At 32.7% G+C, this 25,474-nt stretch overlaps 4 protein-coding genes and 1 long non-coding RNA gene across 5 annotated transcripts; 2 read left to right on the forward strand and 3 right to left on the reverse strand.

The window, feature by feature from the left end:
• Positions 1-1,125: 1,125 nt before the first annotated feature.
• On the reverse strand, positions 1,126-3,135 carry LOC105786897 (H/ACA ribonucleoprotein complex subunit 2-like protein). Its single transcript, XM_012613373.2, has 4 exons — positions 2,908-3,135; positions 2,634-2,703; positions 1,807-1,912; positions 1,126-1,480 (listed from the first exon to the last, which is right to left on the reverse strand). The coding sequence occupies exons 1-4, from the start codon at positions 3,041-3,043 to the stop codon at positions 1,319-1,321; spliced, it is 474 nt and encodes a 157-aa protein (XP_012468827.1). The 5' UTR covers positions 3,044-3,135; the 3' UTR covers positions 1,126-1,318.
• A 4,943-nt stretch (positions 3,136-8,078) lies between these two features.
• LOC105803481 (protein STRICTOSIDINE SYNTHASE-LIKE 12-like) lies at positions 8,079-9,340 on the forward strand. The gene is made up of 2 exons (XM_052633968.1): positions 8,079-8,212; positions 8,908-9,340. Exons 1-2 carry the CDS (start codon positions 8,079-8,081, stop codon positions 9,338-9,340), a joined length of 567 nt encoding a protein of 188 aa, XP_052489928.1.
• Positions 9,341-10,531: 1,191 nt separating this feature from the next.
• LOC128042381 (uncharacterized) lies at positions 10,532-11,514 on the reverse strand. The gene is made up of 2 exons (XR_008197704.1): positions 11,078-11,514; positions 10,532-10,800 (listed from the first exon to the last, which is right to left on the reverse strand). It is a non-coding gene; the product is annotated as an uncharacterized LOC128042381 (long non-coding RNA).
• Positions 11,515-14,903: 3,389 nt separating this feature from the next.
• On the forward strand, positions 14,904-16,855 carry LOC105786891 (protein STRICTOSIDINE SYNTHASE-LIKE 12). The gene is made up of 3 exons (XM_012613366.2): positions 14,904-15,199; positions 15,361-15,630; positions 16,215-16,855. The coding sequence occupies exons 1-3, from the start codon at positions 14,910-14,912 to the stop codon at positions 16,684-16,686; spliced, it is 1,032 nt and encodes a 343-aa protein (XP_012468820.2). The 5' UTR covers positions 14,904-14,909; the 3' UTR covers positions 16,687-16,855.
• A 6,082-nt stretch (positions 16,856-22,937) lies between these two features.
• LOC128042574 (uncharacterized) lies at positions 22,938-23,819 on the reverse strand. Its single transcript, XM_052633969.1, has one exon. It carries the CDS (start codon positions 23,817-23,819, stop codon positions 22,938-22,940), a length of 882 nt encoding a protein of 293 aa, XP_052489929.1.
• Positions 23,820-25,474: the final 1,655 nt, after the last annotated feature.

Consider the following 25,474-nt stretch of genomic DNA (forward strand, 5'->3'; position numbering starts at 1 on the left):
AGTGCCGGCAACATAAGCGCTGACACCTATTCAAATATTATTTTCTTTTCTTCTTAAATCCCAAAATACCAGTATTTTTAAAATGTATTTGAAAAATACATACCAATGCTTACAAACACTGTGCCGACACAAAAAATATTCATTTTTTTATAGACTGAACAATTATTGAGCAATCATTATGCGATGATGGAAGGTGATACCGACTGTGAGATGACCGGCACCAAAATGCACAATAGAAACATATCATTTTCATACAAGATTTTGCACCTAGATCATTTTAGTAAATGATCAATTTATTTGAGTAAGTTTTGAAAAAAACCTAAATATGTTTGGTGAGAAGCATAAAAAGTTCCACTAATGGACATACCTAAACATATTTTTTTGGTAAGAATCAACAGAATATGGTGACTCGTAAAATTCAGGAAAGTTTTGACTGGATTAAACCATAAAAAGTTCAAAACTTGAAGGAAATGAAAATCCCCACATCCCATTCTCTATTCTTAATATAGTTATTTGAAAATAATTCCACCGATCTGAAAAAAAATTCTGAAATTTTGAGAAGCGATTGAAAAAAAAAAGAACAAAATTTGAAGCAAAGCCATAATATGAAGGTGATGACCGATGATGATGTTAAAGGTGAACGATGGTGACGAAGAATATAAAATTGTTTTTATATACTTGTTATAAGTTTTAAATGTTTTAGGAGTCCTAGTGTCAGCTTCTCATAGGCTGAAAATGCCACATATGCAAAAAAGTAACAGTGTTAATTCTTAGGTTAATATACCATTTGGTACCTATATTTGATTTCAATGTTCAAATTAGTACACAAACTAATAAATATTTGACACGTATGCTCTTGAAAACATAACATTCACACTTAACTGGGAAACAAACCCTCAAATACCAGACTAAAAAAAAACTTACCTATAAATTGGGACAAAAAAACTTGGGTAACAAATTGAACATTCAAGCCAAATATAGGTACCAAATAGCATATTACCCCTTAATTTTTTTTTTTTTTTTTGGTTTTAACAGAATACATGTTAAGGTACCAATTTGGACAAAAAAATTTCTTTTAAGTACCAACACTAGAGAAGTGTTCAAGTTCAGGGGATGGATTATGACTTAACTATTAAAAAGCCAATGACTTCACTGAATAAACACTTAAAAGAAGCGGGTTAAAAGAAGTAAAACAAAAGGTTTTGAACAGATAGTCAAATGCCGGGGACAAAGCACCATTACCTGAGCTGCAGGAAAATAAGATTGTCAACAACAATGCTTATATGACAAGCACAACAATTTTTTTTTTCTGAGTTAATTAGAAAAGGGATGATGTAAGCTCAGATACATCCGATACTATCTGGCTATAATCGGCTTTCATCTTTTCTTGTTCCTCGATGGCGAGTTCACCTTTGGTGGGCTTGGTTAGCACCAAAACACAGCATGTTGGTCTCTTAGTAGCTCCTGCTGTTGCAAGATCCTGAAAATGGCAAATGAAAACTAATCAAGCAGGGTTCATCCCTTGCATAAGCTACTGACTTAAGCTCGAAACCCGCCATTGACCCTTTAGTTGTGCTTTGCTTATGTTTAGGGTCAAATTGCAGGATCTAAGACCCAATCAGCCAAATATGTGAACTGTTGAGGGCCTTTACAAATATTTCACATACATAAATGGACACAGGCTCTTTAGAGACTGTAAATGAACTTAGATTCTAACGTTTTCGATAGGCAAGTAGATCGACCACTTTTAGCATGCAATGCCACTAAATTAGACGAAAACGAGAGAGGTCCAAGATCCAGACTTACTTCTTTTGAAGAAACATAGACATATGGAATTTCAGCCTCTTCACATAGGATCGGAACATGAGTTATGACATCAATAGGAGATATGTTTCCAGCTATAACACATAATCTGCATTCAGCAAAAAGATTGAAGAAACATGACCCTCAATACAGCTATATAATATGTGAAGATTAAGGGGGAAAGGAGTATAATTATATGAATATTAATGGTACTGATTTAGGGTTTAGGGTTTAAATGCAAAAAGAAAAAAAATCTAAAATTTGTAGTTTTAACTTACAAGTATATCAACAGTTACAATCAAAACCAACCATTACAAGCACCAAATTGAATAGCTAGTTCAATCAACTAACTCAACTCAAATTCAGCACAATAAATCAGGATCAAACCCACGCATGTTGAAGATTTGAAACTGGTACCTCAAAATTCTCTAAACTTACATTTTTGAACAGATAAATAATTATCACCCCATTTACTAACTGATGTTCATAGAAAGAAAAGTGTAATTGATGCTTTTTTTTTTTTTTGCTTAAATCCAGTGAAAGTAAACAATTATTTAACATGATCGTGCATTGAACTGCACTGACAAAATGACCAATATTTCTCAGTCCATGAAACTATGTTCCTCGTTCTAAATTGGCACCTAAACTTCAAATAATTCTAATTATTTCTCAAACTATCAATATTATATCGATCAAGTCCTTTAGATACTAAAATAGTTGATTTAACTGTTTAAAGACACAGAAAATCTTACGTGACATAACTTAAATTGAAAATTTTTAGAGGCATTCAAGTAGAATCTAAACTGAAAGTTAAAAAAAAAAAAGTTTACCCTTTATGACCACGCCTAATACTTTTAACCACTTCCTTTACTCCTCTCTTCAAGCATTTGTGCTCAGATGCTACAACAATGAAACAGCAACATGTTCTCAGAAAAAAGATTGAAAATTTCAAACACAAACAATCAATATTTTCACAAATTCCACTATTAGAACTTCGGGTAAAACATAAAAGTCAAATATTTTTTCTCCGATGGGAAATTCCTGATAAACAAAGAAACAAAAACCCAAAAGAGATGCTCATGAAAACGATTGATTTTGGGAAACCTTTTCGGACGAGCTTAAGGGTTTTCTTGGAGAGCTTTTTGCCAGCAAGGGGCTTTGCGATGGGAGCTATAGCTAACATCTTCTTCCTCTCCTTCTCCTTCTGTTGCGTCTTCTCTACTTCGCTATCGCTTCCCATTTCTATTTTCGTTCTCCCTAACGATGAAAATAATTGGGAGGAAATAAATGTCTATAATGTGAAAGAAAGCATATGGCGGAAATTAGGGTTTTTCTATGTTTAGGGTTTAAGCTTTGTATGTTACCCTTAATGGGCTTTTTTCCGACATTTTTGTCCCAATTTACATAAACTATTTAATTAGGCTTTTGATAACGTATGAGCCCATATCTTAATAAAAATAGGCTTTTGTTTCTATTTTCTTTACATTTGGGCTTTGACAAGCTCATGTCTCATTAGAATAAGCTTAGGTAAAAGTATTATTGGAATCAAGAATTTCATAATTGGATCGGTGGTTGAACAAATTAGGTAATTGATTTAAGGTTAGGGTTCAGTGTTACGTTCCTTAGGCTGTCAATAAGAGTTGATTCCGATCTCATTGTCTCTTTCTCTCTCCAAAAGTTCTAAATTTGTTTTCTAATTTTAATTTATGATGAAAATATGGAGGATTAAATTGATAGAATTTGTGATGTTAGCTCTAGGTATGGGGTCTTATCAAGCCGCTTTATTTCATTTAATTACTCTTGCTTATTCAAAAGCATTGTTGTTTTTAACATCCGGATCGATTATTCATTCCATGGAAGCTATTGTTGGATATTCTCCAGATAAAAGTCGGAATATGGTTTTTATGGGTGGTTTAAGAAAGCACGTGCCCATTACCCAAATTGCTTTTTAGTAAGTACACTTTCTCTTTGTGGAATTCCACCCCTTACTTGTTTTTGGTCCAAAGATGAAATTCTTAGTGACAGTTGGTTGTATTCACCGATTTTGCAATAATAGCTTGGTCCACCGCCGGATTAACAATGTTTTATATGTTTCTGATCTATTTACTTACTTTTGAAGGACATTTAAACGTTCATTTTCAAAAATATAGTGACAAAAAAAGAAGCTCTTTCTATTCAATAAAACTATGAGGTAAAGAAGAGCAAAAAATAATTAACAGAAATTTTCGTTTATTTCATTTATTAACATTAACAATGAATAACAACGAGCAGCCATATACAATTGGTGAAAAAAGAGAAATTCAAATGATTTTGAGGGTTCGTATCAATTTTTTAAAAATGCAACTTTTTCAGTGAGTATAGCTTGTTTTGGAATATTTACAAGATTCCTTTTATATAAACCTTTTATTCATATTTACAAAATTTAAACTTACTAAATTCATTTGTGAAAAGGGGTCCTAAAAGAATTTTATTGGATAAATGATATATTTGATAAATGATTGGTCATATAATCGTGGTTACATAGATATATTTTATTCAATATCCTTAACAAAACGTATAAGAGGATTGACAGAACTAACTCATTTTTTTGATAGGAGAGTAATTGATGGAAATACAAACAGAGTGGCATTACAAGTTTTTTTGTGGGAGAAAGTGTAAAATATCTAGGGTGAAGTCGTATATCGTTTTATCTACTATTGTATTTATTTTATGTATTAATTTTTTTAGTAATTTAGTACTTTATTTTATTTTAATTTTATGCAATTTATATATTAATATCATATTTATAGGTTTTCATTATTTATTTATTTTTAGAATATTAAAAAATTTATTATTATTATTATTATTATTATTATTATTATTATTATTATTATTATTATTATTATTATATAATTGAATATTAATTCCTTTCAACCAAATGTATGAATACTATTACAATATTTATTTCATCCAACCAAACCATTCTTATGCCTATTCAATTCCATTACAACCATATTCCATTCACACATAATGACTTTTCCATTACAATCCTATTCCCTTCCAATGGACCAAGGGTATCTGAAAATCTCTCCAATGTTTTCACAACCATATCGATAGTTAAATCGATCAGGTCATTGACCCACCAGTTTGATTGGTTCAATCGGTTCGATTAAAGTTTTATAAAATAAAAAATAAAAAATCAATTCAACTATCAATTCAATCAAATTTTTAGCTTGTTCAACCGATTTATATCAGTTCATGATTCAACTGATCCAATACCATTCTTTAGACCTATATTTCAGCTGGTTTTCGATGAAATTGGTCCAAACAATCTGTCTTATTCAATAATTGAGTCTCCACATTTTTCGCTCTTTCACACAATTTTTCATTAAATAATTAGGCAAGTACAATATATAATTTGATGGAAGGAAAAAATACAATATAATTCCGTAATATATGTAGATATAGATATAGATATAAATATAAAATTAGCTGGTGCATAATAATTGTAAATGCGTAATTTCAATATGCATACGCATGTAATAAATATTTTAGTGTAAAGTTAAGTTTTGAAACCAAATATGTAAATGAAAAAAACCGGATCAATTAAGATATATAACTCAAATTTGAAATTGAAAAAAGAAATAACTATATATCTTATGAAGAAAATGAGTAAATTAGCTTTTGAGAACAAAATTATAAATCACAAATTGAAATTGGGTGTGCTTTCCACACTTTCTCCTAACTTCTTTAGTTTCAAATGCATTACCAAAATAGTAAACACAATGAACACACCTAAATTTAATGAAAAGATGCAACTTGATAAAGTGAGATATTAATTTCGCTTCCAGAGAGAACTTTAATATAAACTTTCCTAAACTGAAATCTAATAGTTTAGGACTTGAAGCTTTACCAACTCAACCGAACTCCTTTCTCTCAAGGGTGTGAATAGAGAAAAAGAGTTAAAATGTTTAAATCATGTAGAAATCTGATTTCTAGTAATTTAAAAATATTTGATCAGGCTCGATCAAATCGATGATCTGAACAATTTGATCATCAATCTAATTCTAAAACCTTGCATCATTCCGTCACCATAATTATGGATAATTAAAAGTCCTAGTGGCTCCGACCAGCAACATTAGCTCAATACATTCAAGCAAATTAAAACAAATACAAAAAAGGTTCTTAAAATTCAAGAGTTTCCCATCTGCAAGATGAGCATCTGGCTGCTAAGTCTTCTTAGAGTTAACGTGTCCGTTAAATTTCATGGGTTCCTTCGAGTTTTCTTCGAAGTAAAGAGACAAAATCCGAGGTAAAATTGAGCATAGACACACCAGGCACAATACCTTCACTGTTTGAAGATTCGATCAATTGCTTGGAAGATGACACTTTAAAGACTTCTCCCAATAAGAAAGATACCCCCCTCAACACACTCTTAACGAGAATAAATGGCTTAGTGACATAATGTAAATGACCATATAATAATTTTTTGAAATTTAGTGACCAAAACATAATGTTTATTACTTTTGAAGAATTAAAAAAATAGATTGAAGGATAAATTGTTGGGAGATTCAAATTAGTGGTATTTATAGGCCAGGTCAAGTTTGTTTGAGTTTATGTGTGATATTAATACACTTCGTGTCTGTCCAAGCTAACTCGGCTCGAAATATGAGTCTCAAAATTTATCCAAGTTCGTTCATATTTTTAAATGGTCAACTTAAGTCTGTTTTAAGTCCACCATATTATTTTTATGATTTAAAAATATATATTGAGCACATTTAAAAAATATATATTCATACCATATTTAATTTAGTATTTAAAAATTATATATATTATTTATTAAAATTCTATATAATTAGGCCATATAACATATATATTTTAATATTAACATTATTGAATTGTATATTGTAATAGATTTAACTTTTATGTATTATAATTACATAATATATAATATATATTGTAAACTTAAAAAATGTTTGGGGCAGATAGACTCAAGCTTGAATATATAAGCTCAAGTCCTACTCATATTTTATACTAATTTAATATTTTATTCAAATTCATTTATTAGACCTAATATTTTTAGCTAAACTTTCAAAATTTAAGCAACATGTAATTTGACTCTTAAAGTCATCGGTCTAATGAATTAAATTGAGTACTGAAATCTTTAAAGAAAATATATGATTTTGACATTAATTAAATAACTTTTAAATATATTATTTAAAACATAATTTTTCCTTTTCATTTTAGGAGAGTTAAAGGGCAATTTTACTATATATTAATTTTTAATTTCTTTATTTATTTATAAGTGAACTGAATTGAAAATTTTTCATTTTGGAGGTTGAAGTGTAATTTTACTATATATATTATTTTATAATTTTTCTATTTATAAGAGAATTGAATTGATTTTTTTTAGTTTTGAGGATCAAGTACCCTGTTTGCTCACTTCAGATTAGCCTCTGCAAAAAAAAAAAAAAACTCTACGACTAATTTAAATTTTAAAAATTAATTAAAACTCACACATCCATCTTAAAATCTATTTTTCCCTAAACGTGAACACTTTTATAGTGGAGTAAGTTTGGAATTTTTTTGGTTTATTATATTATTTGGTATTCGAGTTTGATTCTTTTAATGTATCACTTGTATTATTATTTTTATCTAACATAGTACTTGTATTTATCAAAAGTTATACATTTTGGTACCTAAAGATAACCATGTTCACTTTTAATGTTTAATTCAAGTTTTACCCAAATATTTATTATTAGGTTTGAGTTCTCATTATTTTGTTAATAGAATAAATTTAGTGTTAACTTAAATTTATTTAATTTGTTAAATATAGTTTGATGACTGTAATTCTTTTTCGGTTTTAAGGTTTGAGTTGATGAAAGTTAATTGTTAATATTATTAGTTAATCATAAAATTTCATCAAATCAATTATAAAATCCAATTAAACATTAAAAGTTAGTAAGTACCCCAAATATATAAATATTATTAAACACAAATACTACATTGGAGCACGAATAGTGTATTAAATTTTATTGCGATCATTAATTTGAGGCCAGGCATTTATTCCCATCATTGCTACAAGATAAACCCATTAAAACCATAATTAGTTTTCCGGTAAAGGTAGCAAATAGCATTGCCAAAGCTATGTTACAATCCCATATGTTACGAAAATGGAGGGTAAAAAAAGGAAATTTCTGAATAAGATTCTGAGACTCAATGGATCAAAGTAGTTCATATATTGCTATTCGATATGGATCATGACATTAATTTTTTTAGGTCAAAGTCTATGTGCGATGGCACGAAACTTGCCAATCCAAAACCGGTTTGTGGAAGGTCATCAGGGATGGCATTGCACCACCAATCAAATCAGTTGTATGTCTGCGATGCATTTTTCGGATTTGGAGTTTTGGGTCCTAGAGGAGGATTGGTAACTTAACTTTCCATTGCCGCAGATGGTGAACCTTACCGTTTCTGCAACGGTGTCGATGTCCATCAACATACTGGAAATGTCTACTTCACTGATGCCAGTTCCGTTTTCGATATAATGTAACCTTATTTGCTTCTTTCCGATTCTTCATTCTACTTAAAATATTTTTATCTAACACTAATTTTTTTATAATGGATACATTGAGATATAACCGTTGTAGTTTGAATTGGACTGAATCGATTGGATCTGGAACTGGTTGATGGATCGGTTCGAAGTGTGGCTTTGAACTGATTAAATTGGAACTAGTATGAGCCAATTGAACGATTAAAAAATCGGTTGATCCACATATTTTAAAAATTTTCAATTGAACCAATTGGACTAATGAACCAGTGCCCTAACTAGATTGATGACAGATTTGGTTTAAAAACCAGTGGATGTAAACCACCTCCAAAGACTCAAACGACAAATTAGAACAAAACAGTCACGAGCGATAGAAAATTGCAATTCAATCTATTCATAAATGATATCAAATTGCACTTTAGCCTCCAAAAAAATGTTTAATCCTTTGAAAAAAATGATAAATGAAAAAAATTAATATATGATAAAATTATATTTTGATATCTCAAAAATTTATAATTCTTTTTAAAAACTTTTTTCTAGATTTGCCCATGACAACAGTTTGTCTATTCTTGCAGGCAACTTGACATAGCGTTAAGTGTTATGGATTCGACGGGGAGACTGTTGAAGTACGATGCCAAAACCAAGGAAGTGACCGTTTTGTTGAGGAATCTTTCGTTGGCAGCCGGGGTGGCAGTTGATGAAGAAGAAAAATTTGTCATGGTTACCGACTTCACTGCAAACCAGACTCGAAAGATTACACTTCAGGGTGGCAGATCCATCATCGAAACCATACAGCCAACACGAGATAACATTAAGAGGGCGCGATTAAACAAGTTCTGGCTAGCGGCCGCGAGGGTAGATCCACGAATAGATTCGGGTTTGTTGCCAACTGGAGTAAGGATTAATGGAAATGGCACTGTTTTAGAAACAGTTAATCTTGAGAGATGGTATGGAAATAAATCAGTGTTTGAAGTTCAAGAGTTTGGTACTAAGCTTTATATAGTATGAAGATTAGTGGATTTCATTGGTGTTTTATTAAAGCATTAAAGTTTAAAAAACTTGAAACTGAAGTTAATAATAAAAGGAAGTGGCTACCCCATCATGTAATGCAATAGTAATTAGATATGGTGCTCGAATTTTTCATATTCGACATTTACCTATATTGTAAACTAGTCATTTTATTATATTTAAATTTTTGCTCTGCTCAATCAATTAAATAATACAAAAGAAAAGGTTGTCATCACTTAAAAGTAAAATCACATTCTAATCTAACTTACACTTAATAATTATAAACTTAAAAATAGAAATTTTATTTCATAAATTTGATATTTCACTTGATCCTAAACGATACCCAACTTTTCACCACTGCAGATGTAGAACCGTAATCGTTTTTGCAATGCTGTCTACGTCCAGATGCCGGTTCTGCGTACGAGATAAGGTACGATTCTTCATTTTTCTTAAAATATTTAGTCCGGTATATATCAGACAACGGGGAGGTTGTTGAAGTAGGATGTCGAAAGGAAGCAAGTGACAGTGTTGTTTAGGAATCTTACGTTTGCAGCAGGGGTAACAAGATTTGACATTGGGGTCATAAACCTTAGGAATCCGAAATTTTAGCGAGGGTCAATCAACGAACACAATCAAATTTGTTGCCTATAGGACTAAGGATCGGATGAATGGAAATGGCACAGTTTTAAGAACAATTAATCTTGAAATATATCAGTGTGTGGAGTTGAAGAGTTTGGTTCTAAGCTTGATATAGCATCAAGGCTAGTGGATTTCATTGGTTTACAAATCCTGATAATAAAAAAAGAATTGAAGACTTAATAATAAAAATATAATCTGTTGATTTACTGTTGGAAGCTGAAATCAAAATCCAAACTTACACTTTTATGTTGTTATTGGCAGTTACTCTTTTTCAGTTTGTTACGTCTTACCTTACACGTGATGGGAGCATCTTTTCAATTTCTTATGTCTTAACCTGGGTCATGTTACAGTAAACGGAGTTGGTATATCGAGTTAAATAACATAAATTTGAAAAAATTATAAAAATATTTTTTTTTGTATTTAAAATAAAATATATCATTTGAAGATATTTTAATTTTTTAATTTTAAAAATAAAAATAAATGTATATAGTGATATTGAAACTTATGTCAATTATATTAAATTTTTTTTAAAATTATCATTCAACCAAAGCATTATTTTGATTTATTTATATATTTTAATTTTATTATACGTATTTTATTACTTTCATCAATTGTGTATTTATATTTACTGTACAGCCCAAATTTGCCCGGGCCTTATACCAGCAAAACAAAAACAATAGGCCCAAACCCAACAGAGACTAGGGTTTCAGAACCCTAGCCCCTCCCTCGGTGCCGCATGCTAGGGTCTTCTGACTTCTGCCCCGTCAGCGCAAATGGCGCACCTACCCCGTCCGTGTCACGTCTCCTCCACCGCCCTATACCTGCAAATAATAAAGAGCGACAACAGCAACAAGCAACAGGAGGTTTTTTGTTTTTAATTTTCGGTATAAAGACCGATTTTAAAACAGATTGTAAGAAGAAGAACAAAATGTAAAAAAAACAAAAATATTGAGAAATCAATACAAAAAAAAAGGTGTTCTTCTTTTCCTTTTTTATTTCCGTTTCTGGTTCACTTATTTTTTTCTTTCGTTTTTTTCAATCATATATATATATGAGAACATATAATAATAAAAAAGGGAAAAGGAGAAAGAATCTTACCGGAATCGCCCCGCGAGCATCGTCGCCGGAGTCCTACTTTGGGTCACCGAAATCGGGCAAGGAGGGCGACGATTTTTTTTTTCTCTCGTGACCCCGAGGCTATGAAGACTTGGTCTTCAGTGGTCCTTGAAGCAGGGCTTAAAAGCCCGACGTTTGGGCTTCCGACCACCGACCACCGCCCACGGCGGGGCCGACGGTGGCCCATTTGGCCGGAAAGGGGAAGGATTGAGAGAATGTTTTTTCCTCTCTGCAGTTTTTTTTTTTACACTGAAAGATTGAAGTTTTTTTTTTAAAAAAATTGCTTTAATGAAACGGCGCCGTTTTGCCCTTAAGGGTCAGGAGCCAAAACGACGCCGTTTTGGCCCTGACCCGCACGGTGACCCGACCCAGGGGAGGATCCGCGCGTTTTCTGACTTTTGGGGATATTCACCGTTTTGGTCCTTCCGAATTTTCTATTTTTCTAATGCAGTTTTTTTATTTGCAATTTTGACCCTATTATTTTTCTCTCATTTCGATTTGGTCCTCATCAAAGCGGTGCGCTCTGGAGGCCAGGATTAATTTTCTTTTGGCCCTTTTACTTTCGCGCGCTTCATGATTTGGTCCATTACAGTGTTTGTTATCACCGGTTTCGGCCCTAATGTTTTATTTAGTTTCAACTTAGTCCTCTGTTTAGTACTTTGATTATTCATCATAAAATTGATCATTTTAATATTATTATTACTGTATTTCACTATTATTTTCGTATTATTTTTGTTTACGTATTCATACATTTATATATTTATATATATATATACTTCTATGCTTTGTATTTGATAATCTATATACATATATATCTACATACTCATACTTTATGATTTATATACACATATAGGCATGCATAATTTCATGATATATATACACATACATTTTGTAAAATATATCTATATGTAAACATTTTATATAAACATGTATTTATTTTATATTTTTATAATTTGTATATATCTCCATATGCATCTATATACGCATTTTATTTTCACAAATGTATATACATACTTATATATGTACTTTTATATATTAAAATATGTATATTTTTACATATATATATATTTGTCTTACTTTATTTTTATATTTCACACATATTTTATTTTTATGAATACATATACACAGTTATATGTTTTTTATTTTCATATAATTTTTATATACTTAAACGTTTTTAGATATATATACACTTATGTTTTCTTATACTTTATAATAGATATGTATATTTATTTTACACATGTATATAAACTCGTGCATTCTTATAATTTTTAATATACTATCTCTCGTTATTTGGATTGTTGATGTCATTCTATTGGATACTTGTTTGTTAATCCATTCATTGTATTCATTATTATTCTTAGGAAATACTTTAGTTTCTTTTATGTATTTATTTATTATTTCATACTTTTTTACTATGTTTTTTATTTTTATTATTGCTTGTATTAGTGGTGCTTGTATTATCATTTTGTTATACATGTTAATATTTCATTTATTCCCCATTTTATGTTAAATTAATTTTGTTTAATATGGTTTTAAAATAAACAAACCTTTTGTATTTTGAAATGCGAATCTCCATGACAAATCAAAATATACAAGTCATTTCAATCAAAATTTTGAATATTCTAGAATTAATAAAAGGTTGTGTTCTAATTCACGGGATATTATCTATTTTTAAACTCGAAATAATCAAACTCTTTCAAAATAAATAATTATTTTTAGGCATTCATTCTCGTATCGAGAATTTTAAATATTGTGTCATAATTTACGGGACGTGATTTTTTTTCTCGATTAAAGTGAAATATCCCCCTTTTCTTGAAATTTTTCAACATTTTAATACATGAATCGTATTTTTAAAATTCTTCAAAGTTCTTAATTTTCAACATTAAGACATTAAGAAATTAACTAGGTATCAATTTTGGGAGTATCGAGGGTGCTAATTCTTCTTCGTGCGTAACCGACTCCCGAACTCGTTTTTCTGAATTTTGTGGACCAAACTTGTTGTTTTAATAAAATCAAACCGTTTATTAAAAACAATCCCTTTTCGAGGTGATCCAATCACACCTCATAAAAAAGGATTGGTGGCGACTTCCGTTTCATTTTTTAAAACCCAAGTCGACCCCGTTTTTTATCCAAAAAATGGAGTCAACACTTACTATTTATAAAGCCCTTTACTGAGTTGGTGTTACTCACAACTGGATCCCAACTCAGTAAGTGAAGGTACTTTAGTAATTTTATTTAAAAATCAATAAAAATATGCATATTAGGAGATTTGAAACCATGCCAATTAGGTTGGCAAAACTTTCAATTTAAGTCTCCACCAAAATTTTATTTTGATAATTTTATACATTTTAAGTTTATTATACTCAATTTATTGCCTCCTTTAATTCTATATATTAATATCATTCATTTTATGTGTTATATTATTAATTAGTTTCAAATAATACGTTTTATTATTTATTGTGTTAGTAGTTAGCAATGCTAGTAATTTTACATTGCTAACATATATAAATTATAAAAATTTAAATAAATTTTTTTTTCTAACTTGGATAATTGAGTTGGGTGTATAACCCACTATATAAGTGGGCTTATTGATCGGGTTTTATGCATATAAGGTCAAAAGATGGGAACTTGGGCTTAAATTAGGTGGTGCAAATAATTATATATACAATTATTATTTTATTTTAGAAATAATAATAATTTTTATTTACACAGAAACAATATTTGAATAATTGTAACTTTCAAAAAGACTTGAATAAATATATCTTTTTGGAAAGTTGTAATGTAGTGAAAAATGTAACTTGTTGCACAAGTTACGTATCAAGTGACATTTTTGATGAAAACACAACGTGTCTATATATAAAATTAATAATGATGTTTTTATTATTATGTTTTTTTTTTGTTGTTTTAAGACTTGTTGTATGTAGAGGTAAAATTAAAGCCTTAAAGGACTGTGAATCACGCTTCAAGTCTATTTCTCTCCTTTTAATTTTCTTTTCTTGCACCTTAAGCTTTTTTCTTGTACTACAATTTTTTCTAACATATTGTATGTTAGTTTTAAACACACATTTGTGTTCAAAATGTGTGGTTTCCATGCATATACACGTGTGATAGAATTTATAATATTAATAATGTTGTTGATTGAGATGGTGTCACAAATTAACTCAACAACAACTTAGGATTGATGCTAATACCTTGATAATTAATTGGGGTTAAATTATGCTAATTAGTCCCTATACTTAACAAAAGTTGTGGATTTAGTCTCTGTACTTTTATTTGGTCAATTTTAGTCCCTGTACTTTTCAAATAGGTAACTTTAGTCCTTTGTACTTTATTTATTTACTTAAACATAATTTTTCTTTTCATTTTAGGGAGTTAAAGTGTAATTTTACTATATATTAATTTATAATTTCTTTATTTATTTATAAGAGAATTAAATAGAAATTTTTTATTTTGGGGTTGAAATGCAATTTCCTATATATATTATTTTATAATTTCGAATTTATTTAATTGTGTATTTAATTTGTTAAATGTAGTTTGATTAATGAAAATTCATAATTAACTAATAATACATTAAAAAGTTAAGTACCAAAAAAATATAACTATTATCAACACAACTAAAGTAGAATATAAAAAGTGTATTAATTTTTGTGTTTTGCGATGACTAATTTGACTCAGCAGGCCAGTCATTTTTCCCCATCATTGCTACAAGCTAAACCCATTAAAGCCATAATTAATTTTCTGGTAAAGGTAGAAAATAGCATTGCCAGAGCTATGTTACAATCCCATATAAATAGCTTAAGTTTATTAGCACCAAATGCAGAGATATATATCAAATTACATTTGTTTGAAAATGGCAACAAACTTCATGTTCTTGAGAATCAAAACCAAAACCACTTTGGTAATCCTCTTTTGTTTTCTTTCACCTATTGTTTCAGCAATTTCCTTCACCAAGATTCGATTGCCGAAAAATGCGACCGGCCCCGAGGCACTTGCATTTGAGTTGACAATCCCACGGTTCTTTACTGGTATAGCCGACGGTAGAATTCTAAAATATCTAGGCCCAACCATTGGCTTTCAAGAGTTTGGATTTGCCGCTCCTAACAGGTGAAAATTGCATTCTCTTAACTTAGTTTACCTTAGTTTCATGAACAGTAAAGCGAAAATGGAGGATAAAAAAAAAATTCTGAATAAAATTGTGAGACTCAATAGATTAAAGTAGTTAATATATTGGTATTCGATATGGATAATGACATTAATTTTTTTAGGCCAAAGTCGGTGTGCGACGGCACAGAAACTGCCAATCCAAATCCGGTTTGTGGAAGGCCATTAGGGATGGCATTGCACCACCGAACAAATCAGTTGTATGTTTGCGATGCTTTTTTCGGATTCGGAGTTTTGGGTCCTAGAGGAGGATTGGTAACTCAACTTTCCATTGCCGCAGATGGTGAACCTTACCGTTTCTGCAACGGTGTTGATGTCCATCAACCTACTGGAAATGTCTACTTCACTGATGCCAGCTCCATTTTTGATATAACGTAACCTTATCTTCCTCTTTCTGATTCTTCATTTTACTTCAAATATTTTTTTGTCTAACACTCATTTTTTATAATGGATACTTTGAGATATTTGTAGTACTGAATTGGACCGATTGGATTGGGAGCCAGTTGAGGTACCGGTTCGGAGTGTAACTTTGTACTGATTGGACCGAGAATTAGTATGGGCCAATAAAACCGATTAAAATAATTTTTTTAATCGAACTGGTCAAACCTATTGAAGTATTAAACCGGTGACCTAAATGGTTTGACCACCGATCTGGTTTAAAAACCATCGGATGTACACCCTCAAAGACCTCTAAAGACTCTGATGACAAACTAAAACAAAACAGTCATGGGGATAGAAAATTGCAATTCAATCTATTCATAAATGATAAAATTATAAAATGATAAAATTGCACTTTGACCTCCAAAAAAAAATATTTAATCCTTTAAAAAAATGATAAATAAAAAAATTAACATATGATAAAATTATATTTTGAAACCTTAAGAATTTATAATTCAATTTTGGTTCTTAAATTTTTTTTCTAAATTTGCCCATGACAACAATTTGTCTAATCTTGCAGGCAACTTGACATAGCAGCAAGTGTTATGGATTCGACGGGGAGACTGTTGAAGTATGATGCCAAAACCAAGCAAGTGACCGTGTTGGTTAGGAATCTTTCGTTTGCAGCCGGGGTGGCAGTCGATGAAGAAGAAAAATTTGTCATGGTTACTGAGTTCACCGCGAACCGGACTCGAAAGATTTCACTTCAGGGTGGTGGGTCCGTCATCGCAACCATACAGCCAACCCCGGATAACATTAAGAGGACGCGATTAAACAAGTTCTGGCTAGCGGCCGCAAGGGTAGTTCCACGAATGGATTCGAGTTTGTTGCCAACTGGAGTAAGGATCAATGGAAATGGCACTGTTTTAGAAACATTTAATCTTGAGCGATGGTATGGAAATAAATCAGTGTCTGAAGTTCAAGAGTTTGGTACTAAGCTTTATATAGTATCAAGATTAGTGGATTTCATTGGTGTTTTATTAAAGCATTAAAGTTTTAAAAACCTGAAACTGAAGTTAATAATAAAAGGAAGTGGCTACCCCATCATGTAATGCAATAGTAATAAGATATGGTGTTCGGATTTTTCATATTCGACATTTACACATATTGTAAACTATATCAGTAGTCAATTAAAAAAAATTATAATTTGATTATCAACTATTTCCAAATTGTTTGATCTCATCCAACCAATGAGAATTAAGAATTCCTCCATCTAAGCTTAAATGACATGCATCAACTAGACGTATAAACTAATTTTGATGATTTGTTTTAACTTATCATTTAATTTTGAAGAAGTAAAAGACGGTCTAGACGTTATGACTGAATTTCAAAGGTTGCATTAACCACCAAAATGGCTAAGTAAAAACGTCTAATTCTAAAATCACTTTTTCGTTAAAATTTCAAAACTTAGCATGGTTGAAAAAAAACATTGTTGAAACTCCGATTAATTAGGCCATCTGTTGTTAAGTTCAATTTATTTATTGATCATGCCATTTAAAAAAAAAAACTTAGTTGATTGCATTGAATAATCCCTTGTTAAAAGCTTAGATTTACCATTTGTGCAGTTTGTGCAGTGCATGCAAAAATCCTAGTTAAAAAATGTCTCATATAATTTATGTGCCAAAAATTTCGTAAAGAGACCTCTGAATGTCGAATCCGAGCCTAGTCCTGAGAACTGTCTGTAGAGAGTAAAGTAGGGGGTGAGCTTGAAAATCCCAGTGTGAGTCTATACAAAATGAGCATTTAATCTATCAAACAATCATTCATCAATTTATAAAATTCAACCAATTTGGCAAGTCAACACAACTCAATGTTTCAATGTAATAATCCTACCCATTCATCAGATACACACCACGAGTTCCCCAGAACCCATCATCTGAACTCCAAAATAGTATAGGCTTAAGCCTGTTGTGCTTAAAACCACCAATAACAATATGCAGAAAATTTTGCTATTAAAAATACAGACAAGCTACTAGTAAAAATGTGTTAAATCACCCAATAACGAGTTCGCAGGGTAAGTAGTGAACTAATGTTATCAGGGTAGGTTGCGAGTTGGGTGTTCTCCAGTTATCTGTGTGCTGCTAGGGTTTCTAGTTGGGGGTTTGCCGCGAGGTGGGTTCATAGGTGTTAAAGAAATTGATTTTTCTTGAGCTATTTTTATGATTTGAATAGAAAAGCATGCAAATAAGATATCTTTTTAATATGGATCATGTTGCAATTGTGTGGTGTGATTGGTTGAATGGTGTGTTTTGTGGTGTTTTAACATAGAGTCACTTTGGTGGCTAATGTGACATTCAAAATTCAAGTCGGACCGTCCCGACCGAGTTTGGGGCAGCACAGTTGATGGCATTTATTGGCAATCTACAATCTTTGACTTTTCAAAGATGGATGGTGTGAGAAATTTGGCACTGAAAATCTAAGCATTTAAGGCATAGATTTTTGGGTTGAAATTTGGCTTGGGATAATTGCAATTTTGGTCCCTAATTGTATAGGGACTTTGCAAGTTAATCCTTGAGCTTCAACTATAAATAGGTATAGCTATTTCTCATTTTCTACATCCCACAAATGCCATTCTCTACTTAAGGCATTTTTCTCTCTCCTTATTTGTAAAATTCCACTTGTATTTTGGAGTGAAATATATTTGGTAGTGCCCGAGGACGTAGGCAAAATTTGCTGAACCTCGTTAAAATTCTTGTGTTCTTTATTATTTATTTTGCATATTTTGTGAGTGTGATTGTAGTGATTTATTGTGCTATTAAATTACGGTAGAGGGATATTCTGGCTAGGAAAGACCTGGTACTTAAGCGATCCTCGTGATCCACCTCTCTTTCCTGAGAATTGAACTTAGTGTGATTTTTTAGTACAATAATTTTACTCTTTTACACGCTTCCGCGCAACAATTGGTATCCGAGCTAGATTCGTACTTGAGGAATACGACCGTTTACGATACTATTTACGTATACGATATTGTTCATCCACGACACTATTCACGTAGACGGTACTGTTCACGTATACAATAGTTGGGATTGATGCAGTCGTTGGAAGCACCAAAAATATCCTATCCCTAATAAATAATGAAAAGAATAGTAAAAGGGAAGTAGGGTCAAATCCTCAGGGACTGGACTTGCAAAATATCTTGTTCCGTGATATCCCAGGCAGAGTCTTGCCCAAGACAACCTGCGTTCCTGAAAAAAAATAAAAATAATAGCAGAATTAAATTGTTGGATCTAGAAACGAAAAATAAAATAAAAACAGAATTAAGAATATTGAATTGAAAATTCGAGAAATTAAAAATAAAGTTAAGAGAAAGAAAATTCTTATGGGAAATTCCAGCCTCCAGTTGTCTCGTTCCGCCTTGGGTTCAATCCTCGGCTTTTAGATGATCCTTCCCAAACCAAATAAGCCAGTTATAGTGGAAGAGGACGCCTACGACCACCAGCTCCAATGATTTAGACTACGATTTGGTGGAACCTGACTTTAGCTAACAATCGCTTCGTGAGATCGTCTTATGCTAGATCAACGCTTCTCAATGGCGAATCCACGCCATTTTGTCTCTTGGGCTCGCCAACCTCGACGTGATAAGCTAACGAACCGATTGTGCAACCTTCCCAAAACATACAAAGCGGCCGCCTTTGCATATGTTGAAAAACTTACTTCTTAAGGGACTTGGGCAAGCGTCGGCCAGTAGTCTTGAGAAACGATGAATACTCGTGAGAAGGCTAAGTACTGATTCTAAGCCTCAAGAACCTTTTGGGGATTTTGACAACCTTGCTAGATGGGTTTAGTGGCTCATGGTTGTGGTAGAAAAGAAAATAAATAAAATAAAAATAAAGATTTTATTGAAAGAAAATATGAAAAGAACAAAAGCCTAGACTTTTGGGAGAGAGTGTTCTGAGAAAAAGAAAAGATGAGATCCTTTTAAGTCACTTCACCCCTATTTATAGTGCTAGGGAGATATTCTAATTCTACTTAAATTCCTAAAAGATAAATACATTTAATTGAAGATAAATAAAGATAAAATAAAATTCTAAAAATAATCCTTAATAATTATCTCAATATTAATTATCCTAATATAATTAAAATAGAGTTTAATAAAATAAAATCTCTTCTTTTTGCATTTCAACCCTTGTGTCCTCCATGCTTGCACTATTGGCACCAACTTTTCCTTGTGTCGCACATTGGCCCATTTTATCTCTAAATTCACGCTTTTGGCCCTTAATTTCACTTTTACCTCAAATTTAGTCCCTATGAGATAAAAGATCATAAATAGCTCAAATTAGTAGGATCATACTCAGAATAAATACATAATTAATACATAAAAATACGTTATTCTAGAGTGTTATCAAATCCCCCTACTTAGCCCATGCTTACCCTCAAGTATGGTTCCTATCTACTGTGAAAGTTAGATTCTGTCATAAAAGAAATACAACTCTAAAGTTTTATAAAAATCAGTCAAAAATGCATATGAAAAATAAAGAGAACCCTAAGCTTGCTTTAAGTAAAACAGAGAAAGATTTCCAATTAATACACGCAAAAATTAGAATCAACTTGAATTATTTAATGAAAATTAGGTAAATTACCAAACCTACCAAGACACCCTATTTGTTTCCTCCTTTAGTCCCCAAATTATTATTATTATTATTATTTACTTTAGGAATATACTGAACCTTTTGATGCGAAGAGAGATGACAGCCAAGCACCCCACCCCGGTTACTCAGCCCAGCAGACTCCTAATTTATTATAATTTTTTCTTAAGAACACATCGAACCTTTTGACACGAAGAGAGATGACAGCCAAGCACCCCACCCCGGTTACTCAGCCCAACATGTTCTTAAAGATTAATTCCGGTTAGCGGAGTTTTATCTAACACGTCACACAACCTTTTGACGCGAAATAGGATGACAACCCAAGCACCCTACCCCGGTTACTCAGTCAGTCACGTTTTTAAGCTGCACTCATAACCACGGAAACATTAAATGACATTAATAATAACTTTTTTTTGAGGACTTTAGAGAAAAAATAATAATAATCAAGTGTCAAAAATAAGTTTTAGTAATTACCTTAATAGTCATCAACATATTTTAGCATGCAAACATATTAAGTGTCCACTTTGTATTTAAACTTGATCAATTTTACGAAAAGCAAGATAAAATTAACTTTATGAATCACAATTATTTTTACTCTAATAAAAATAAAACAGTGGAGATGACATCAATTATGAAAAATTCGTAATTTTCTCAGAAAACAATAATCATGCTTGTAGATCAAACAGTAGGCAATTCTTGGTAAAAATCTTGGGCATGAAAAGAGGCAGGAGATTCCAAAAAAATAAATATGGACAAAATAAAGCCTCAAGCAGAAACACCAGCCAAAAATAATCACAGCAACAGCAACAATAACCAAAATCACAGCAGAAAATGATAGTAATAACGAAGAGTACCTCCCCCTACTGAAAGCACATTGTCCTCAATGTGGACGAAAAGAAATAAATAGGTAGAAAAGTTTAGAAAAACTCCCCATGTGATCACAAATGATGGCAATGAGCTTGGTCAGTTGCTGGCCAAAGGTTTCAAGTCAGGCCTTAATGCGCTTTAAGTGTTGCTTAACGGTTTGCTTCATTTTTTTTTCTAAGCAAAAGAAGAAAAATTGATTAATATCCAAATAAGTAATAAATAATAAAATAAAGTAATAAATAAAGTAAAGAAAAATAATAAATAAAATAATAATAAATAAAATAAAAATTGGGTTGCCTCCCAACAAACGCTTGTTTAACGTCGTTAGCTCGACGCCGTTATTGGTTCTATGGTGGTTCCAAATAGATTTTCTTAACCGTGTGGGCTTGAAAATTCTCATAAAATGGCTTCAAGCTCGCGGCCATTGACTACGAACCGCTTTCGATTCTTCACTCTCTATTTCAATCGCTCCATGTGTGAACACTTTAGTAACAATAAAATGTCCTTGCCATCGTGATCGAAGCTTACTCGAGAATAACTTTAACACGGAGTTATAAAGTAAAGCTTTTTGTCCTACCGAAAAATGCTTCTGAGCTATTCTCTTATCGTGAAACAACTTTGTCTTGTCTTTATAAATGCGAGCATTCTCGTAGGCATCATTGCGAATTTCTTTTAACTCTTGAATGTCTAATTTCCTTGCCTTTCCTGTGGGTTCTAACTCCAACTCTGGTTCCTGTATAACAGAAGGTAACAGTTTAGTATTTTGAGATAATAACTCATTAACAAATTCAATTTCATCAAGTTCAGAATTATCTCCATAAATTGACTGAAAATTTTCTTCCACCAAAGAGTCAATTATATCGATACAATTTACGCTCAAAATTTCGCTTGGATGGCTAATGGCGTCGTAGACATTAAACTTTACGATCTCCCCATCAAACTCCATCGTGAGAGTTCCACTTTGAACATCAATTTTAGTACTAGTTGTACTAAGGAACGGTCGACCCAGCAGGAGATCTGAAGATCCAGGAGTGCTATCCTCCTCCATTTTGATCACATAAAAATCTGCAGGGAAAATAAGCTCGTTAACTTTTACTAGAACATCCTCAAGGACTCCTTCTGGATGTACAACAGACCTGTCCGCCAATTGAATGATAACACCTGTTTTTGTCAAAAAACCCGCGTTAAGTGATTCATAAATAGAATATGGCATTACATTTATAGAAGCCCCTAGATCACACATAGCCTTCTTAATTCCTAGATGGCCTATTTTGCATGGTATTGCAAACATGCCCCTATCCTTGCATTTTGCCGGCATTTTTCGTTGTAACACTGCGGATACATTCTCACCAACATTCACCCTTTCATTACCTGTTAATTTTCGCTTGTTGGTGCAAAGCTCTTTAAGAAATTTAGCATACCGTGGTATTTGCTTGATGGCGTCCAACAGCGGAATATTGATCTCGACATTCCTAAATGTTTCAAGGATTTCCTTGTCCTCTTTACCTCTTCGACACTGGTTGAATCGTTCGGGAAATGGAGGTTGAATTTTAGGCAATGGAGGCTTCGGTCAGACCTGTTCGTCTTTCTTGGGTTTTTCCTGGGCAATTTCTTGGGCAAGATTCCTGTCAGAATCGATTCGATACTTTTCGCTTCAGTAACGTCCTTTGCATTTGCATTTTGTCTAGGGTTTGGTTCTGTTTGTGACGGCAGCTTCCCTTGAGAGTTTAATTTCTCGATCGATGTGGTCAACTCTCTGATAGACGCCTCGATTTTCTGTTGGAAATCCTTCATCTCCTTTTGAAATTAAGATTTTGCTGCTGAAAATCAAGAACATTAGCTGCTAACTTATTGACCATGGTTTCTAGAAAATTACCTGAACCTTGCGGCTGTTGCGGAAATCGATTTTGGTATGGCTGGTTATTTCGTAGGTTGGCTCCATAACTTAAGTTAGGATGGTCCCTCCACCCTGGGTTGTAGGTATTAGCGTAGGGGTCGTACTGCCTTTGTGGTGGCCCAAGGAAATTTCCAACAGCATCTAGATGGGCCGTGGTATCATCATACAAACTGGGACATGCATCAGTTGTGTGATCAGGTGTAGCACATATTCCGCATAATCGAGCTGTCTTCGCTTTTTCTGCAATAAGAGAATTCATCATATTAGTAAGTCTATCAACTTTATCCTCTAAGGTTGAATTACTTAGCTGATGAACCCTTCTAGGGGGTTCAGTATTGGCTCGGAACTGCTGAGAATTTGCAGTCATCGTGGAGATCAAGTCTCTCGCTTGTTGGGGAGTCATGTTGACCAATGCTCCTCCACTAGCAGCGTCTACCATATTCATCTCCATGGGCTTCAAACCTTCGTAAAAGTATTGGAGGAGAGATTGCTCTGTTATACCATGTTGTGGGCAGCTTGCACACAACTTCTTAAATCGCTCCCAATAATCGTAAAGGGACTCAGCTTCTTTTTGCCTTATTCCAACGATCTTTCTTCTTAGCTCAGCTGCTCGAGACGCTGGAAAAAACCTGTTCAGAAACAAACGAGATAGATCAGCCCAAGTTGTAATAGATCCAGGGGGTAAATAAAATAACCATTCCTTAGCGGAATCTGCTAGGGAGAAAGGGAAAGCACGCAATTTAATCTGATCCTCAGTTACCCCCTGAGGTTTCATGCTAAGACAAACCATATGAAATTCTTTCAGATGCTTGTGGGGATTTTCATTTTGTAACCCACGAAAAGTTGGCAATAACTGGATTAAACCTGACTTCAATTCAAAATCAGTATCCATAGTAGGATACGCGATGCATAATGGCGGTTGTTACTTTGGAGCTTCGTCCGATTCTTGCAATTGTTTGAGCCATTGGTTCGTGTGCTAAATTTGGGTTTTCGTTAACCCTAGTGTTAAGCACTTCTTACGGTGAGTCGACTTCACTTTTTCGCTTTCAAGTGTTCGAGTAGGATTTTCGTTAACCCTAGACTCGACTTCGTCGTCGACTTCAATTTCGGCGTTGGATTACTTTGAGTTCCAACCACACGATCGCTTTTTAGTAACTTTGTCTCCTTGCGATTGGCTCTAGTAGTCTTCTCAATTTCGAATCGAACGCAAGAGTACCGGAGCGAGATCTGGTCATAAGAAACAAAAACAAGATTAGTACGTTGCGGTCCCAACAGCGGCGCCAAAATTTGATGCGGTCGTTGGAAGCACCAAAATATCCTATCCCTAATAAATAATGAAAAGAATAGTAAAAGGGAAGTAGGGTCAAATCCTCGTGGACCTGGACTTGCAAAATATCTTGTTAGTGATATCCCGGTGAGTCTTGCCCAAGACAACTGCGTTCTGAAAAAAATAAAAACAATAGCGAAATTAAATTGTTGGATCTAGAAATGAAAAATAAAATAAAAGAATTAAGAATATTGAATTAAAAATTAGAAATTAAAAATAAAGTTAAGAGAAAGAAAATTCTTATGGGAAATTCCAGCCTCCAGTTGTCTCGTTCCGCCTTGGGTTCAATCCTCGGCTTTTAGATGATCCTTCCCAAACCAAATAAGCCAGTTATAGTGGAAGAGGACGCCTACGACCACTAGCTCCAATGATTTAGACTACGATTTGGTGGAACCTGACTCTAGCTAACAATCGTTTCTGTGGGATCGTCTTATGCTAGATCAACGCTTCTCAATGGCGAATCCCACGCCATTTTGTCTCTTGGGCTCGCCAACCTCTGACGCAGTAAGCTAACGAACCGACTGTGCAACCTTCCCAAAACATACAAAGCGGCCCCTTTTAAGTCACTTCACCCCCTATTTATAGTGCTAGGGGAGATATTCTAATTCTACTTAAATTCCTAAAAGATAAATACATTTAATTGAAGATAAATAAAGATAAAATAAAATCCTAAAAATAATCCTTAATAATTATCTCAATATTAATTATCCTAATATAATTAAAATAGAGTTTAATAAAATAAAATCTCTTCTTTTTGCATTTCAACCCTTGTGTCCTCCATGCTTGCACTTTTGGCACCAACTTTTCCTTGTGTCGCACATTGGCCCATTTTATCTCTAAATTCACGCTTTTGGCCCTTAATTTCACTTTTGCCTCAAATTTAGTCCCTATGAGATAAAAGATCATAAATAGCTCAAATTAGCAGGATCATACTCAGAATAAATACATAATTAATACATAAAAATACGTTATTCTAGAGTGTTATCAGGGATCGAGGAGAAGAATGGCAGAGGCATCGTCATCAACAAAGACTACCGTGACCAATGTAAAATTTGAAGTAGAGAAATTTGATGGTACCAATAATTTTGGTATGTGGCAATGTG

The sequence above is a fragment of the Gossypium raimondii genome, chromosome 7 (genome assembly GCF_025698545.1).
Source record: "Gossypium raimondii isolate GPD5lz chromosome 7, ASM2569854v1, whole genome shotgun sequence".
Lineage (NCBI taxonomy): Eukaryota > Viridiplantae > Streptophyta > Magnoliopsida > Malvales > Malvaceae > Gossypium > Gossypium raimondii.